This window comes from Peromyscus californicus, unplaced genomic scaffold, assembly GCF_007827085.1.
Source record: "Peromyscus californicus insignis strain IS unplaced genomic scaffold, ASM782708v3 Scaffold_4__1_contigs__length_199733344, whole genome shotgun sequence".
Taxonomy (NCBI): domain Eukaryota; kingdom Metazoa; phylum Chordata; class Mammalia; order Rodentia; family Cricetidae; genus Peromyscus; species Peromyscus californicus.
This window is the reverse complement of record NW_026294562.1, coordinates 96,357,654-96,374,315: the sequence shown is the minus strand read 5'-3', so window position 1 is coordinate 96,374,315 and position 16,662 is coordinate 96,357,654. Positions and strand designations below refer to the sequence as shown.

At 43.9% G+C, this 16,662-nt stretch overlaps 2 protein-coding genes across 2 annotated transcripts in view; both read left to right on the top strand.

The window, feature by feature from the left end:
* The window catches only part of Nlrp14 (NLR family pyrin domain containing 14), a 32,445-nt gene extending 28,046 nt beyond the window's left edge, over positions 1 to 4,399 (top strand). The window contains exons 9-10 of the mRNA XM_052760146.1: positions 3,592 to 3,762; positions 4,267 to 4,399. Of these exons, the coding sequence (XP_052616106.1) occupies positions 3,592 to 3,762; positions 4,267 to 4,399 (304 nt within the window). The remainder of the gene's footprint in view (positions 1 to 3,591; positions 3,763 to 4,266) is intronic.
* A 10,471-nt stretch (positions 4,400 to 14,870) lies between these two features.
* On the top strand, positions 14,871 to 16,038 carry Rbmxl2 (RBMX like 2). The gene is given in 2 exon segments (XM_052714098.1): positions 14,871 to 15,154; positions 15,156 to 16,038. Coding segments are annotated over 2 exon segments (1,167 nt in total).
* The last annotated feature ends 624 nt before the right edge of the window (positions 16,039 to 16,662 follow it).

Sequence of the window (16,662 nt, the reverse complement as noted above, 5' to 3'; positions counted from 1 at the left end):
GTGAACTGGCTCAGTATGTAAGACACCTGCTGCCAAGGACCTGAGTTCAATCCTTAGAACCCACAGAACCCAAGCGGTAGGAAAGAAACAATTCTTAAAAGTTTTCCTCTGACCACCACACATGGTCTGAGCACTGTAGCATGCACACACCTCCACCCATGCACACATACACAATACATGTTTAAAATGACTGGCAGTAGGAGCCAATCTAGTGTTTTTCTACACATATTCTCTTTTTTCAAGCAGGATTTTAAGGACTTTTTTCTCTCATCCCTGCTTGTCAGGGACAGCTTGTCCATAAGTCAGGCTTTCACTCAGTAGTGCACTGTGATGAATACATCTTTGCAGTGAGCTCTGGTACCTGCTAAAATGAGTCTTCCTGTCTTTCTCTTCAAGATAATTTTGGCTTTTATTCTCTCTTGGTACTTTCCAAATTTTTATATTAGAACCAAATCCTTAGATTTTTGGAGCTAAAATCAACTTGGCTAAGATTTATTTAAAATACATACTTCAACATCTCTGCTTATAAAAGACTAGGTTCTAATTTCTTATGCAGTTGTCATTAAATTTTGTTTAGATTACACTAATTTCATAAAATTAGCTAAAAATATTTATCCCTTTTGTTTCTTGAGAAAAATTTTCTAAGACTACAATTATTCTTTGAATTTAATAAAATTTCTGGCAAAACTAATTTTATGTTTAGATTATTTTGGTTCTAGATCTAAATTTAAAAATTTATGTTTGGATTTTCAGTAGTGAGTTCTTTTTGATATATTTTATCCATTTTACCTAAATTGTGTAACTTATTGGCAAATTTTTAATATTTTATCTGCCAAAATTCTAAATCTATACTGATTTTTCCCTAATACTGGCAATTTGATCTTTTGTATTTTGTTTCATTCTCTTTCAAAGAATGTAACATTGATGATACTTTCATCTTTAGATCTATAACACCTTCCCATAGGTTTATTTTACCATTACTTTTCAAAATTCTTGAGTGGGGTACTGATCATACATTTTGCTTTTCTTTCCTATCACAGATATGTAAGGCTAGAGTTTTCCCTCAAATTACTGCATTAGCTTTGTCCTGCACAATTATTTTATACACAGTGTGGGATTTTTGCTGTGAGACAGGATCTCACTATGTAGTCTTAACTGGCCTGAAATTTACTATAACCCACCTGCCATTGCCATTCCTAGGGTTGTGGTTATAGGAGTGTCCCTAGGAGCCTAATTGTAAAGTGACTGTAAGAGAATGGATTATTGATAGCTCTATCTCAGTGTTTTCTGTCTTAAGGTGTACTTGCTGTGATTCCTGTACCTTGTGTTATAATCAGTGTGACTGTCTCTTTTCCACATATCATTTTGCTTTTAGTGTAATCATACTAGTGTGATTTCCATGTGGGCAGCAACTCTGAAACAGTTTTATATGCTCAGCACTTAATATGACCATGAAATTTTTCTATGACCAGGTAAACAGGAGGTGAAAGTGAAATTCAAATAAGTTGGTTGGGAGACTGTCATGTGCAGAAGATTGTGTTTCAGTTATTTTGTCAGTTCCTTCATTATTATTGGCTTGAGTAAGGGTTCTTGATTAGATGGTTGGTTGATTTAATTATCTCTCTTCTGACCTGGAGGCAGGGGAGTGAGTTTGAAATGTATGGTAAAAAAATTAAGGGCCAGGCTGTGGTGGTGCACACCTTTAATCCCAGCACTCGGGAGGCAGAGGTAGACAGATCTGAGTTCGAGGCCAGCTTGGTCTACAAAGCAAGTTCCAGGACAGGCTCCAAAGCTACACAGAGAAACCCTGTCTAGAAAAACAAACAAAAAACAAAAAATGACAAAACAACAAAACAAAAAAGAATTATGGCTATCCTTACAAAAGGTGTAATTTCTTTGGGTGTGTGTGTTACAAGTGCTTGGAGACCAATGGAAGACATCAACCTCTACCTTATTTCCTAGAGACAGTCTCTCACTGAAGCTGGAGCTAGGCTAGCAGCTAGTGAACAGCCCCAGAAATCTTCCTGTCTCTATGCTTTATAGTCCTGGAGTTACATGCTTGGCTTTTTTATGTGAGTTCTGGGGATTAGAAATAGGATCCCCATGCTTGCATATCAAGAATTATTACCCACCATCCTGTTTGGTGGTGTTTTCATTTGTGTATTTTGTTAACTTGGCACAAGCTAGAATTATCTGAAAAGAGGAACCTCAATTGAGAAAATGGTCTCCATCAGATAGGCCTATAGGCAAGTTTGTTGGGCATTTTCATATACATACATATACACACACATATATATACACACATTTATTTATACATATATATAATTTACTTTTATTTTATGTGCATTGGTGTTTTGCCTGCATGTGTGCATGTTGTGAGGATGTTGGATCTCTTAGAACTGGAGTTATAGACAGTTGTAGCATATGGGTGCTGGGAATTGAACCCTGGTTCCTCTGGAAGAGCAGCCAGTGCTCTTAACCACTGAATCTTATTTTCTTGATTAATGATTGATGTGGGAGGGCTCAACCTATTGTGGGTGATACCATCCCTGGACACGTGACCCTGGCTTGTACAGAAAAGCAAGCAAGCTATAGAGAGCAAGCTGGTAGGCAGCATTCTTCCATAGCTTCTGCTTTGTTCAGTTCCTGCCCCGTTTCTGGCCTTGAGTTCCTGCCCTGACTTCCTTCAGTGTGATGTGGAAATTTAAGATGAAAAATCCCTTTCCTCTTCAAATTGTTTTTGTTCATGGTGTTTTATCACAGCCATAGGAACCCTGATTAAGACACCTATCTCTAGGGCTGCAGAGATGGCTCAGGGGTTAAGAGCACGGCTTGCTCTTCCAGAGGTCCTCAGTTCAATACCCAGCCACCACATGATGGCTCACAACCATCTGTAATGAGAACTGGTTCCCTCTTCTGGCATGCAGGTATTCCTGCATGCAGAACACTGTATATATGATAAAAAATAAAATAAAAAGACACCTAACCCTGGATGCGTGTTCACATAAGTGACATTATGCTTGAAGCTTTATTATTTCTTGTGTTTTAAACACTCAGTACTAAGTTTCAAAAATCTACTTCTGTTGATATATTTTAGTTTATCCTTAGATCAAGATTTTAACTTCTTGGGGCTGGTGAGATGGTTCAGTAAGTAAAGGGGCTTACCACATTGTGCAACCAGAGTTTCATCCCTGTAATCCCTCAAAAGGCTTCAGAGGTAGAGAATTTATTTCATAAAGGTGTCCTCTGACCTCACATATACCCTGGCACATGTGCCTACACACACACACACACACACACACACACACACACACACACACACACACACACACAAATTGAATTCAGCTGTTTTATAGTATTATGCTTGCATAATTCCATGGACTTGTAGTTATGAATTATAATTCATGTCAGAAAAGGTATGTTTAACCCATAACTAATTATGTAAGTTCCTATAGTCCTTGAATTTACTCTAGCTATATTCATGTGTCTATTTAATTTCTAAAATTATCTTTCAAAGCTCACAGATCTCTTAAGTGCTTGATCTATGTCATGGAATAAACTCATTTTTATTTTTGTCTCTCCTCCCTATAGACTGGAAAACTGTGGATTAACCCCCGTTTGCTGTCAGGATCTCTTAAGTCTTTTTTCTGACAGCCAAAGTTTGATACAAATGAACTTAATGAAGAATGCTCTCAATTATGACACAATTAAGAATTTATGTAAAGTCTTGAGGTCTCCAACATGCAAAATGAAATTTCTAGCGTAAGTTTTCAGTTGCTCCTCAGATGGCACATGTCCTGTGTTGATGGATTTAGGTACCCATTCTTTTATTGAAGTCCTCAGAATCAACCTGCTACATTGGATAGATTGGTCTGGAACCAGACTATCTCAGTTTGAATTCTGGCCACACCTCTGTTCAACTCGGGATATTCTCTAATATCTCTGTATACAAGTCTCACCTGTAAAATGGATAAATTGAAAAAATATTTGTTCACAGGGTTATTATGAGGCTCTGTTATACTTGGGGCTGACACAGTGGAATGTGTTGCCTATTCTCACTAGAAAAAGGCTCCCAGGGGCCCTTGTTAATTGTAATTTTCCTCTTCTATATGCCATTTCACTTTGTTGTATCTCCTTCAACATATCTCTCATTCCTACTCCCCACCAATGTTAAATTCCCTACTTTAGCAAAGAAAGCATCCTGTTTTGTTTTTCTTTCCTCTCAAAGTTCTCAAGGTAGAAAAGATGTTCTTTTATTTTTCTCAGGTTGGACAACAAGGAAATTCATGGGAAGAAAATCAAGAAATTTATGAACGATGTAAGAACTAGCAACCCACAATTGGCGATTAGGCCACACTATTATACTATAGAAAGTGAGGGCTGGTGGAAGTATTTCTGAAGAACCTGATGTGCCTTTAAAAATTAAAAAACATCTTCAAGTGGTATGGTCTTTAACATATATGAAATACTTGCCTATATCCAGAGATACCGAATTGCATTTCCAGTAGGGATAGGTTACACACTTCTCTGTAAAATGTTTGTTGTATTTCACACAGGTGTTGAGAAAATAAAGCAAAACCCACAAAATGCTGTGTCAAATGTTTTTATTGGCTATGAAGCTTAAAAACTTTGGAAGTAGAGAAATGAACTTGATGATGGGACTTGTCTTATTTAGGGCTACTATTGCTGCAATGGAACACCATGACCAAAAGCAACTTGGAGGGAAAGGGTTTATAATGGCTTACCATCAAAAGTAGTAAGGGCAGGAGCTCAACATAGGGCAGAAACCTGAAATCAGGAGCTGATGTAGAGGCAATGGAAGGGTTCTCCTTACTGACTTGGCTCAACATGGCTTGCTCAACCTGCTTTCTTATAGAACCCAGGACCACCAGCCCAGGGATGGCCCCACCCACAATCCATTGGGCTTTCTCCCATCAATCACTAAGAAAATGCCCAACAGGCTTGCCTACAGTCTCATCTTATGGATGCAATTTCTCAGCTGAGGTTTCCTCCTCTCAGATGGTGGGGGTGGGGAGAGGAGGACTTGACAAACTCTGCAGCGCAGCACAGCACTAGAGAAGATTCATAAGCCTCAATTTCCCTCCACATTCCCACAGCCATGGCTTAGTTCATCGCTGTGCTCTAGCTTGTCCTATTAGAATGGCATCCACATGTGTACTGAGTACTGCCAATGTCAGTCACTTGTGTCTATCTTTAAATGTTGATTCCTAGATTCAATAAAGAATATTGGGGTGAGGCTCCCTAGGAGTGAGGATTTAAATAACTTCTCAGTTGAGTCACTAGTTCCAGTAGATGTGGGAATGCAATTCTGCAATGAATACCCTGTAGCCTCCTGATTTAAAAAAAAAAAAAAAAAAAAAAAAAAAAAAAAAAAAAAAAAAAAAAAAGCTAATTTTAAAAGGACATAAGGCTTTTGGGGTTAAAACTAAAAAGATTCATTTGATAAAATGGCACAGTAGTTATCTATGAAAGATTGTTAGGAGTTATTTAATAAAGCTGTAGAACCATCCCAGAACTGTGGCATGCAAAACAAACAAAAAACCCCAACCATTTAGCGATTTGGAGCCAGGTGTAGTGGTGCATGCCTTTAACCCTCAACATTTGGGAGGCAGAAGTAGGTGGATCTCTGGGTTCAAGTTCAACCTGGTCTGAGTTTCAAGCCATCAAGAGTTATATGGTGAGCGGGGGCTGGGTGGTGGTGCATACCTTTAATCCCAGCACCTGGGAGGCAGAGGCAGATGGATCGCTGTGAGTTCAAGGCCAGCCTGGCCTACAAAGTGAGTTCAGGACAATCAGGACTGTTATACAGAGAAACCCTGTCTCAAAAAAAGTTATGAGACCCTATCTTAATAAAATAACTCATGATATGGCAGACGAGAATTCAGGAAGGGCTCAGCCAAGCATTTTTTTTTCTACATGGTATCACGTGTGGCTCCTTGGTATTGAGTGGGAAAGCTCTGAAGGCCACTTGGCAAGGATGGCTGGAAACTGGATGGCCTGCAAGGCCTCTGTGTCTGCAAATTAGAACAGTTTAAGCTCTGCCCTGGGAGCGCTGTCAAAGCTGAACCTGGAGGGCCTGTAGAGCAGAGCCTACCTGGAGGTGGCCAAGCAGGGCTGTGGAGGAGGTGGCTCACAAGCCTTGAGCAAACAGCAGCCCTCATGGGAAGGAAGTTCAGAGAGGGAGGGGCACGGCCTGCTTCTGGCGAGAGGAGAGCCAGTCACTGGCAGGTTTGCTGCTGCCTTGAGTCTCTAGATTCAGAAGAAGCACTTGGAAAGGGTGGGGATGCCCCTGAGGAGCAGGTGGCCCCAGCCGGGTTTCCTTTGTCAGAGCAGGACCCTGGACAGCGCTTGCAGTTTTCCCCAGGAGTTTTAAATGGCAGCTTGCCACTTAAAACAGTCTGAAGCTATTTCCTAGAGGCGGGCAGACTTGACTCCTCAAAGGCAGACAGACGACATTTGTGTGTTCATGGACAACACAAAAATGTATGCGGACTAAGGGAAACATTAAAAGTTTTCATTAGTGCTCAGTAGTCAAATATATAAGCGTAAAATGGAGTAGACAGAGGCTGGGGGTCCAGGGTTGAAAATTGTTTGACAGACTTTTCATTTTGCAAGGTAGAGTTCTCAAAAGTGCACACAATGTGGATGCACTTAACCTTACTGGACTTTATACCTAAAATGGGTAAGACGGTAAATTGTGTGGTGGGCATTTTAGAACTTTAAAAATTAAGTTTAAACATAGGAAGGGCTGCTCTCTTCCTTGTCAGTGAACTTGAGGCACAGAATGGGCCATGCTGCTCGTATGTCTAGATGGTTAGACCACAGCTCAGTCCCAGAATAAACTGGAAGCAGCAGATCCCAGGTCACAGGAGAAGGGTGGAGTTTTAACTGTCCTGAGGCTTTCAACCCAGGAATAACCTGGCAGGTTATCCCATGTGTTCTCCAATTTTTCCTGTCAGGATACAGCCTGCTACAGAGGTCCCCCCCCCCCAACTACTGTGTGTGTGTGTGTGTATTTTTAGGAAGGATAATTAATCTTTCTTGAGTAATGTTGAAGTATTGCCTCTGTTCTTTGATAGTGATTAAATTTCTTTCTTCATCTTGGGGCTTCTGTACCTTAGAGTTCCTCTTAGGATGCTGGGGCCAGTGTGGATGGTGAGAGAATCTGTACCCACTCCAGTTTACAGGTTCACATTTGATCCTATGGGTCGTCTCAAAAACAGATGACTTCATCCTTTCTGGTTTCTGGTACAGTTAAATAAAGACGATATCATCTCTTGCTCCAAACCTCTCAGGCTATTAGGATGCTACAGGTTTTCTCCATCTTAGAACCTATAAAAGTAATGTTAGAATCTAGCCTCTGCTTTACAGCAGCTCTCCCCATCTCACAGATACCAACATGCACCCCACTGGTATACTGCACTAGAAAGAGTTAGCATCAAAGAGTATTGATGTTAAGGTTATTTCATACTAGTTCCTCCTAGAAATCAAAGAACCTCATCCCATCCTGTGGGATCCCATTTTCAGGTTTCCAAGTGCTTACCCAGCAGGTCTGTATAGAAGGGGTGATTGGATCATGGGCCTTAGTGCAGGTGTCTGAGATGGTCTGTACTTGGCTGTGCTGGGGGAAGGTCTTTTGCTCCACCCTTGGCATTCCTATAAATACCCTAGGGCACAGACAGGGCCAGTGGATAAGGATCCAGGCCCATCTGAGTCTGTCCTGTGTTTTCTCCCTGTTTCTCTCCCCTCTATTTCTAACTAAGTCTCTTATTCCTTATTCCTCAAGAGTCCCTGGGGTAAATAATTGTGGGGCTGGTCTCCCACACCATCCTTAAAAGGTATAAATAAGAAGAGGCTCCCTCCTCTGTAGCAGGAATCTTAGAGTCGTATTAATAAAATCAAACCTGAGGCCAGTTATTGGGGTGAATGCTGGTAGATCAGAGAGACAGAACAAGCCACAGCTAACCTCACCTGGCCAACTTCTCATCTGGTCTTGTTTCCTCAGACTGGAAGCCTCTGAGTCCTCATCCAGAATGAATCTCAGCTGAACTGTGTTGCTCCAAAGCCTAAAAGCTTAATCAGCCAAATGCTTCTAGTTCCTGGTCCTCACACCTTACATATCTTTCTGCCTTCTACCACCACTCCCTGGGATTAAAGGCGTGTGTCACCATGCCTGGCTCTTTCCAATGTGGCCTTGAACTCACAGAGATCCCAGATGGATTTCTGCCTCTGGAATGCTAGGATTAAAGGCGTGAGTGCCACCATTTTCTAGCCTCTGTATCTAGTGGCTGTCTGTTCTCTGACCCCAGATAAATTTATTAGCATGCACAATATTTGGGGGAATACAATACCACACTCCTCTGCCATAAGGGCCTGATTCTTTCCAGATACCCTACCACAGTGTCCATCTCTGGCCTGAACTCTCATCAGAGTATCTAGTACTATGTTGCCTGCTCTGTGTGTCCATGGCTTTAATAACTTCTAATAAAGTTCTTATTGTCCAGTCATCCATCTCAGTTTTCTCTTTTTTTTTTTCAGAGCTGAGGACCGAACCCAGGGCCTTGCACTTGCTAGGCAAGTGCTCTGCTACTGAGCTAAATCCCCAACCCCAGTGTTCTCTTAAGCCCCCAACCCAAAACATAATAGAACCCATTTATTCCTTCCTTTATCCCCATTTACTATCCATCCTTCTATTCACAGTTAAGGTCTCCCCCTTTTAGTAGTAGTCACCTGAGGTTCAACCACTGTGCAGAGACATGAGGATTTAGCTCAGTGGTAGAGTATTTGTCTGGAATGCACCAGGCCCTGGGTTTGGTTCCCAGCAATCCTCCCTCCTCCAAAAAAGAAACCAACTACTGTGCAAGACTAGATTTCAGTGAAAAATATTAGACTAGCAAACACTCAGCCTCAATCCATTCCTATTAAAGGTAGAGTGTGGTGATATTGTGTCTCCCAATATATTGTGCACCTTAATAAACTTATCTGGGATCAGAGAACAGAACAGACACTAGATAGACATAGAGGCCAGAAAATGGTGGCACACACACCTTCAATCCTATCACTTGGGAGGCAGAGATCCATCTGGATCTCTGTGAGTTCAAAGCCACACTGGAAACAGCCAGGCATGGTGACACATGCCTCTAATCCCAGGAAGTGATGGCAGGAAGCAGAAAGGTATATAAGGCGTGAAAACCAGGAACTAGAGCCTGGTTAAGCTTTTAGGCTTTTAGCAGCAGTTCAGTGGAGATTCATTCTAGATGAGGACTCAGAGGCTCCCAGTCTGAGGAAACAGGATCAGCTGAGGAATTGGCAAGGTACTACAGTAAAGTAGGGTTACATACATAACAAGAAGCAACAGGCCATTTTTACCCACAGAAAATACAGCTGTAGGATGAAGAGATGGCTCAGTGGTTAAGAGAACATACTGTTCTTCTAGAGGAACCAAGTTTAATTTTCAGCACCCACATCAAGTGGCTCACAACCACTGTAACTCCAGCTCCAGGGGCATCCAACTCCTCAGACCTGTATGGATACTGCCCTCACATGCACAAACCTCATACAGACACATACACAAAGACATATATGCACACAGATAGTAAATATTTAGTTTTTAAATTCCTTTAGAAAATACAGCTGTTTTTGTTATTTGTCCCAGTTTTATCAAGTAGAATGAAGGTACAACCTGCCTCACTGAGCCATCGGGAATTCTGTCATAAAATTTTAAAATACATTTACAATGACTTCTGTCGTAATCATCCATCCTCCAAAACTTGGTTTTGCATCCCTGTGACCATCAAATAGTGAAAACAAAGTTGAAGAGATGGAGTGGGGGAATAGCATAACAAGTTTCTCCATCCTTCTCTAAAATATCCACCCACAAAACAGTGGAATCTCTGTGTGGCCTCTCCATCAGCCTTGCTTAAGGTATAAGCATATGAGTCAGCTCTTCATGTCTTTATCTTCTGCTTTACACAATATTTGAAGTGACTGTTTCTAATCTCTATTAAACTAGTACTCCTAAAAGAGCATCTCTCTGTTCATTGTTGAAATTATGTGAGGTAAGCATCTTCCTTGATTGAAGAAATGCAATTTGAAGGTCCTCATTGCTTTAAGGTCTTACGTTTCAGTTTTTTGATAGCATTCTCAGAATTTGCATCTCTTTCTGTAGAGACAAGTTGGTAGAAGCCAGAAATATAGTTCAGTCGTAAAGGCCTTGCTGAGCATGTGTGAGGCTCTGGATTCAATCTCAAACACCAGGAAAATAAAAACAAGAAGAAAGAAAAAAAAAAACATTTCTGTCCCAAATCAATCCTACCTACGAACTGTTCTGGGACTCCTTACATGGAATGTGGCATATAACCATGGGTAAGCTCTGTCTCTTCTACTGGCAGAAGAGTCTTCAGCAGTAGTTTATATCTCAGCAATACAAGATAAAAAGATCTAGCTTTCTCCAATTTCTACATTACTGTATTATGTCAGGGAAAGACAGTGCAGAGGTTTCTCCATCTTGTATTCTTGCTGAGTCATTTCAGATTTAAGTAGAATTTGATCTCCTTGATGGAGACTCCCATGGAAAATTTACCTAACTCTATTCTAGAAACTCTAGTTCAAGATGCCCCAGGTAACTTACCTTAGCTTCTGTTAAACTGCCTGCTTGTGCAAAACTCCTTCTCAGGCTAACTGCTTATCTTTGCATCTGTTAAACTACTTGCTTGTACAAAAACCTCCCCTGGTGGCAGCAGCAGAATAGATACCAGGATGTGGGTTTTGCCTTTAAAAACCCCTTGCTCTAAATGCTCCAGACTATGCTTAGGTCCCAAATAGCTGAGTGCAGTCCCAGCCAACTGGATGGAATAAAGCCTTTCAACTGGCTATAAACTATGCCTGTGTAGTCTTCTCTAGTGGGCTCCCTATAATATAATCCCCCACTCATTTGAGTCAGTTCACAATTTAGATGGTCACTTCAAACAAGTATATAGCTATATTTGTTGGTAAATTCCAGCCACCTTCTGAAGCTACAAGTAGTTTTGCGCCCCCCCACCCCCAACACACACACACACTTTGAGGTAAGGTTCACATGATTCTCTAGCTTCCACCTCCCAAACAGAGACTACAGGTCTGTACCACTGTAACTGGCTCTCATGTAAGTTCCTCTTATGGATATCAACATGTTCTAATTTAATGTACCTTCAAAATTCCCATGGTAATGTTTACCTTAAAGGTGTCCTCAGGTTTTTATTGTTCCTCTACTTAACCATATAGCCAGGCTATTGACTAGCATCATGGTGTCAGTAAAAACCCACACAAGACTTTTTGCCATTGTTAAAATTCTTCCATGACTGCTAGAAAAACAGCATTTTATTTAGACACCCTGTCTTAGTTAGGGTTTTATTGCTGTGATAAGACACCATGACCACAGCAACTCTTATAAAGAAAAACATTTAATTGGGATTGGCTTACAGTTCAGTTTAGTCCATTGTCAGCATTGGTGGGAAGCATGGTGGCATGCAAGCAGACATGGTGCAGGAGAGGGAACCAAGAGTTCTACATCCAGATCAGCAAGCAGCAGGAAAGAGTGTGAACCAGTGGGTCTGGCTTGAGCTTCAAAACCTCAAAGCCTACCTCCAGAAACACACTTCCTCCAACAAGGCCATACCTCCCAATAGGTGCACTCCCTATGAACCTATGGGGGCCATTTTTATTCAAACCACCATATACCCAGAGCTGTGATGGCTCTCTAAGCAGGATGCTGTCCAGTAGCCTCAGAACTCCTAAATATTACTATACAACTCTTTGCTGGTCAATTGAGTTCTGTGTACAAGGCACTATCTATACAATATAATCTAGCATTATTTTACACTACTCCAAAATCAGTTCTAAGGGAAAAGAGTCTTCTTGGTAAGCCTACTAAGCAAGTATGTATTCCTTCAGTTCCATATTCCTACTGAAACACAGTAGGAAAATAAATATATATAAAATATTCCATCTATATATAAATTACTTAGCAATTAGGATGTCCATACAAGATTTGTCTTTTGAATATGCTTGGCCTATTCACACAAACACTCCTTAAAGTACCTAATACTTTATGCTAATAAAAAAAGTTAGACATCTCACCAAGCAGGGAACAGTTAGTTGGGCAGAAAACACTACTGCGGCGATCTTCTCTGGTGAGGATGCTTCAGAAGCTTGGCAAGCTCAAACCATGTCCGCTCTGAAGTCTTTCAGCTGTGGCAGGCTGTGAGGATGGCACTGGTGGATGTCCAGGAAGTCACTGAGAATGTCAGCCAATACCTAATGCTGACAAGCCAGTATATGTGAGCTCAGCAGTGGTGCTGGAAGTTCAAGGGTCACAAAAGCCAGGGCCACACACAGTGGCCAGTCTCAAAGCCTCCTTGCCAATGGATATCAACACAGAAGATAGAGAAACCATGTTTGGGGAACATGGTAATGTGATCATAGGGGCCACTTTTAAAAGTTCCAATTTTTCTATTATTTCAATTGGCTGTGGCTGTACTAACATATCAACATCACCTTGGGGTTAGTTCATTAGCATATCAAGACCTGTTCTGGAGCTTCCCTTGTAACTGAGCTGCCCGGTGGTAGGTCCATTAACACAACAGAGCTTGCCTGGGGCAGGGCTGGGAGCAGGGTGGGTAGCTGCTAGCCTATCTGAGCTGCTTGGTAAGTGACTATCTTACAGGCATTGCATTATTCTAAATCATACAAAAACGGTTTTCACTTATGTTCCGAGCAGTTCTATTCTACTTTTAAAAATTTACCACTTCTGCCTTCCTTGGAGTTGAGCTCAACTGATATAGTTTAAACTTAAATCTGTGCTTCCGCTTTGAACAAGCATTAGACTTTGATGATCCCGTAGTCTTTCTTCTGCTTCTAGGCTGCTTGTCCATTTGAGTCCAACTCCTGAACCAGTGTTCTCAAAGCAGTGCGGACAGGTTTTGATTTTTAAATTTTGAGTACACTCTTGAAGTAGGAATAAAGTCTGTCCTGTACCATTAGAAGATTATTTTGCAAGATGCCATTAGTGAAAGAGAGCTACTTCTTTCTTTCACAACCTTCTAGGCTATATATAACCTTGGCCACCTTGGCCCCTAATAGAATCAGTCGGCTTTCTTTTTCACTAAACTTCTAGTAAAGAGTACTGAATTACAATGACCTCTTTGGGGCTACTGAGGCACCCAAACAAGTCTACCTAAGAGAAGCCTTAGAACAAAAGAGAACAAAAGCTCCAGACACACAAGGTTCTCTCCTTTCCTAAATCTAGAAGTAGCTCAACCTCTGATCCCTTCCTACTCCTCAGGAGTTCTCCAGTTCTTATCACTGCGTTGGTTAAGTGGTCAGCTCTCACACTAAAGTCATCCAGGTTCCCACCAGCATTTACATCATTAGCAGAAACTCATTTGCTTAGTTACCATTCTATAGCTGTGAAGAGACACTGTGACCAAGGCAGCTTATAGAAGAAAGCATTTAATTGGGGGACTAGCTTACAATTTCTGAGAGTTAGTCCATTATCATCATGGTTGAGAAGTGTGGTGGCAGGCAGGCAGGCATGGCGCTGGAGAATTAGGTGACAGTACATTCTGATCCTCAGGCAGCAGACAATGAGAGAGACAGCCTGGCATGTCTCTTTTGAAACCTTAAAGCTCGTGCCCAGTGTCACAACTGTTCCAAACAAGGCTACACTTCTTCCAAAAGGCTACTTTCTAATCATTCTCAAACAGTTCCACTCCCTAGTGAGTAAGCATATATGATTCTATAGGTCCATTCTCATTCAAACCACTACATCAGCTATGAGCAAAACTCACTTGTGATAGATGAAAAAATAGTGACCCTAGTTGTGAGGCAGGAAGGCACTATCCTGACAGGAGCAGGAGGTGAGAGGGCTTCAGTGAGGTGAATGTTAGGCATCATGATGTGTGGGTCATGGTTATATGTGTACACACACGAAAGATTAAGCAATAAACTTAATACTTGGTAAACAAATTTATAAACCTAGAGAACATTAAGAGAAAACAGAATAAGAATAGAAGCATAACTTTTTCCACTGCTGAGGAAAAATAAAGACAAATCATTCTATAAGGAAGAAAAATAGACAAGATAATCATGGTTACTACAAAGTATATTACAAACTGGCAGGAAGGAATGTGAAAACTACTTTAGCATATACATATGAGACCAAACAGCCTAAGGTAAGCAAAACAAATAGCAGAATGTGTCAAAAACAAGAAAAGGAGTAAATCCATATAATGACTCCCTCTCACTGTTATTTCACGTATTTCAACACATCCTTCCCATGCGGGCAAAAGCAAAAACAAGATTAAAAAAAAAAAAATGAAGCCGAACTCTCTCATCTTATTAATAAACTTTTTATATAAACTTCGTTCTAAATCTTTAAACGACTACTAATTTCATTTCCCAGGGTTTTGTGTTTGTTTGCTTTTGAAAATCGTTTTGGTCACTAGGCTTGGAATGCCTTTGGAATTCTTCTCATTAAGAGCAATGGAACTTTATTTTTCCCTTCCCCTAACGGCTTCTTATTCAGCCGCGCTTCAGGGAGGGAGCCCCAGACGGGAAGCCGGGGCCAGCTGAGCGGGTGTGAAGAGGCCACAAACCAGTTTCCGCAGCCCCGCGACACCCGCTTGAGGTGCGGAGCTGCCGACCAATCACAGCCAGGGGCCGCCCGTGGCTGAGGGGCCGCCCGGCCCATCCTTCCGCCCTCCCGCCTGCGCACAGCGCCACCCGACCGGTAGGAGGCGGCCTCGACCAGCAGGGGAGTTCCGTGCCTCGCCGCGTCTCGCTCCGTCTCCACAGCCCTCGCCACCGCCGACATGGTGGAAGCCGACCGTCCAGGGAAGCTCTTCATCGGAGGTCTCAACCTCGAAACCGACGAGAAAGCCCTCGAGGCGGCGTTTGGCAAGTATGGCCGCATCATCGAGGTGCTCCTGATGAAGGACCGGGAAACCTCCAAGTCCAGAGGCTTCGCCTTCGTCACCTTCGAGAACCCCGCGGACGCCAAGGCCGCCTCCCGAGACATGAATGGCAAGTCCCTGGATGGTAAGGCCATCAAGGTGGCCCAGGCCACCAAGCCGGTGTTCGAGAGCAGCCGGCGCGGGCCCCCCGCCTCCCCGCAGCCGCGGCCGCCCGAGGGGCCTGCGCGGGAGCCGCGGCGGCGGCGGCGGCCCGCGGCGCCCTCCCTCCCGGGGCGGGTCGGCCGACGAAGGCGGCTACACGGGGGATTTCGACCTGCGGCCTTCCCGGGCCCCGATGCCGCTGAAGCGCGGGCCACCGCCTCGCCGGGCCGGGCCTCCGCCAAAAAGAGCCGCGCCGTCGGGCCCGGCGCGCAGCGGCGCGGGAATTCGCGGGCGGGCCGCGGGCTCGCGGGGGCGAGACGGCTACGGGGGCCCTCCGCGCCGGGAGCTGCCGCCGCCGCGCCGCGACCCGTACCTGGGCCCGCGCGACGAGGGCTACTCGCCCCGGGAGAGCTACTCGAGCCGCGACTACCCGAGCGCCCGGGACCCGCGCGACTTCGCGCCCTCGCCGCGCGACTACACCTACCGCGACTACGGCCACTCGAGCGCGCGCGACGAATGCCCTTCCAGGGGCTACTGCGAGCGCGACGGCTACGGGGGCCGCGAGCGCGACTACGCCGAGCACCCTAGCGGAGGCTCCTACCGAGACCCCTTCGACGGCTACGGCGACCCGCGCGGCGCCGGCCCTGCCCGCGGTCCGCCGCCATCTTACGGCGGAGGCCGCTACGAAGAGTACCGCGGCTGCTCGCCCGACGGCTACGGCGGCCGCGACAGCTACCGCAGCGAGCGCTACTCGAGTGGCCGCGAGCGCGTGGGCAGGCCGGAGCGCGGGCTGCCACCGTCTGTGGAACGAAGCTGCCCGACCCCGCGCGACTCCTACAGCCGCTCGGGCCGCCGGGCGCCCCCCAGGGGAGGAGGCCGAGTGGGAAGCCGCCTGGAGCGAGGGGGAGGTCGGAGCAGGTACTGAGGCCGCCGGGGCTCAGGACTCACGTCCAAAGTCAAGAAAAGAAGAAACAGTTTGCTGGTAACTCACCCAAGGACTAGTGCCAAGAAGAGTTGTTTTTCTTATTTTTTTTACCGTTTTAAGATTTTTGCACCCCTGTTAACTTCCTCTGCATTTTTATGCTTTTGAGAGGCAAAAAAAAAAAAGTTAAAACCCGTTTAATTTCATTTTGGAATTGTTAAACGTTTCAACAAGCTCGTGTTAAAAGTATGACTTGAACCTGAGTAGTAGTCTTCCTTGTCGTTCAAAGTAGTTCTCTTAAAGGCTTCTTCCCTTCCAAATTTGCCTGATAAATGAGGCAAGCGGTTCTAAGGTGTTTTCACAGAAATCTTGCCCACCTAAAGTGGAAAAAGGATCGTGCGACCCCTTCAGACCAAACTGGGGTTTGGGGAGAAAGCCTTGGGGGGAATTGGTGTTTGCTACTGGATTCCAGAGTGTCTATCAAACTGAATCTCTGTTTGTACTAAAAGTACTAAAAGCCAACCAAACAGCAACCAAACCCACTTAGACCAGACGCTGTGTAAAGAAGGTGCCATTCGCTCAATGCTCAATGAGTCTAAAGCAAATGGATGCTGGCCTTTATTTTAA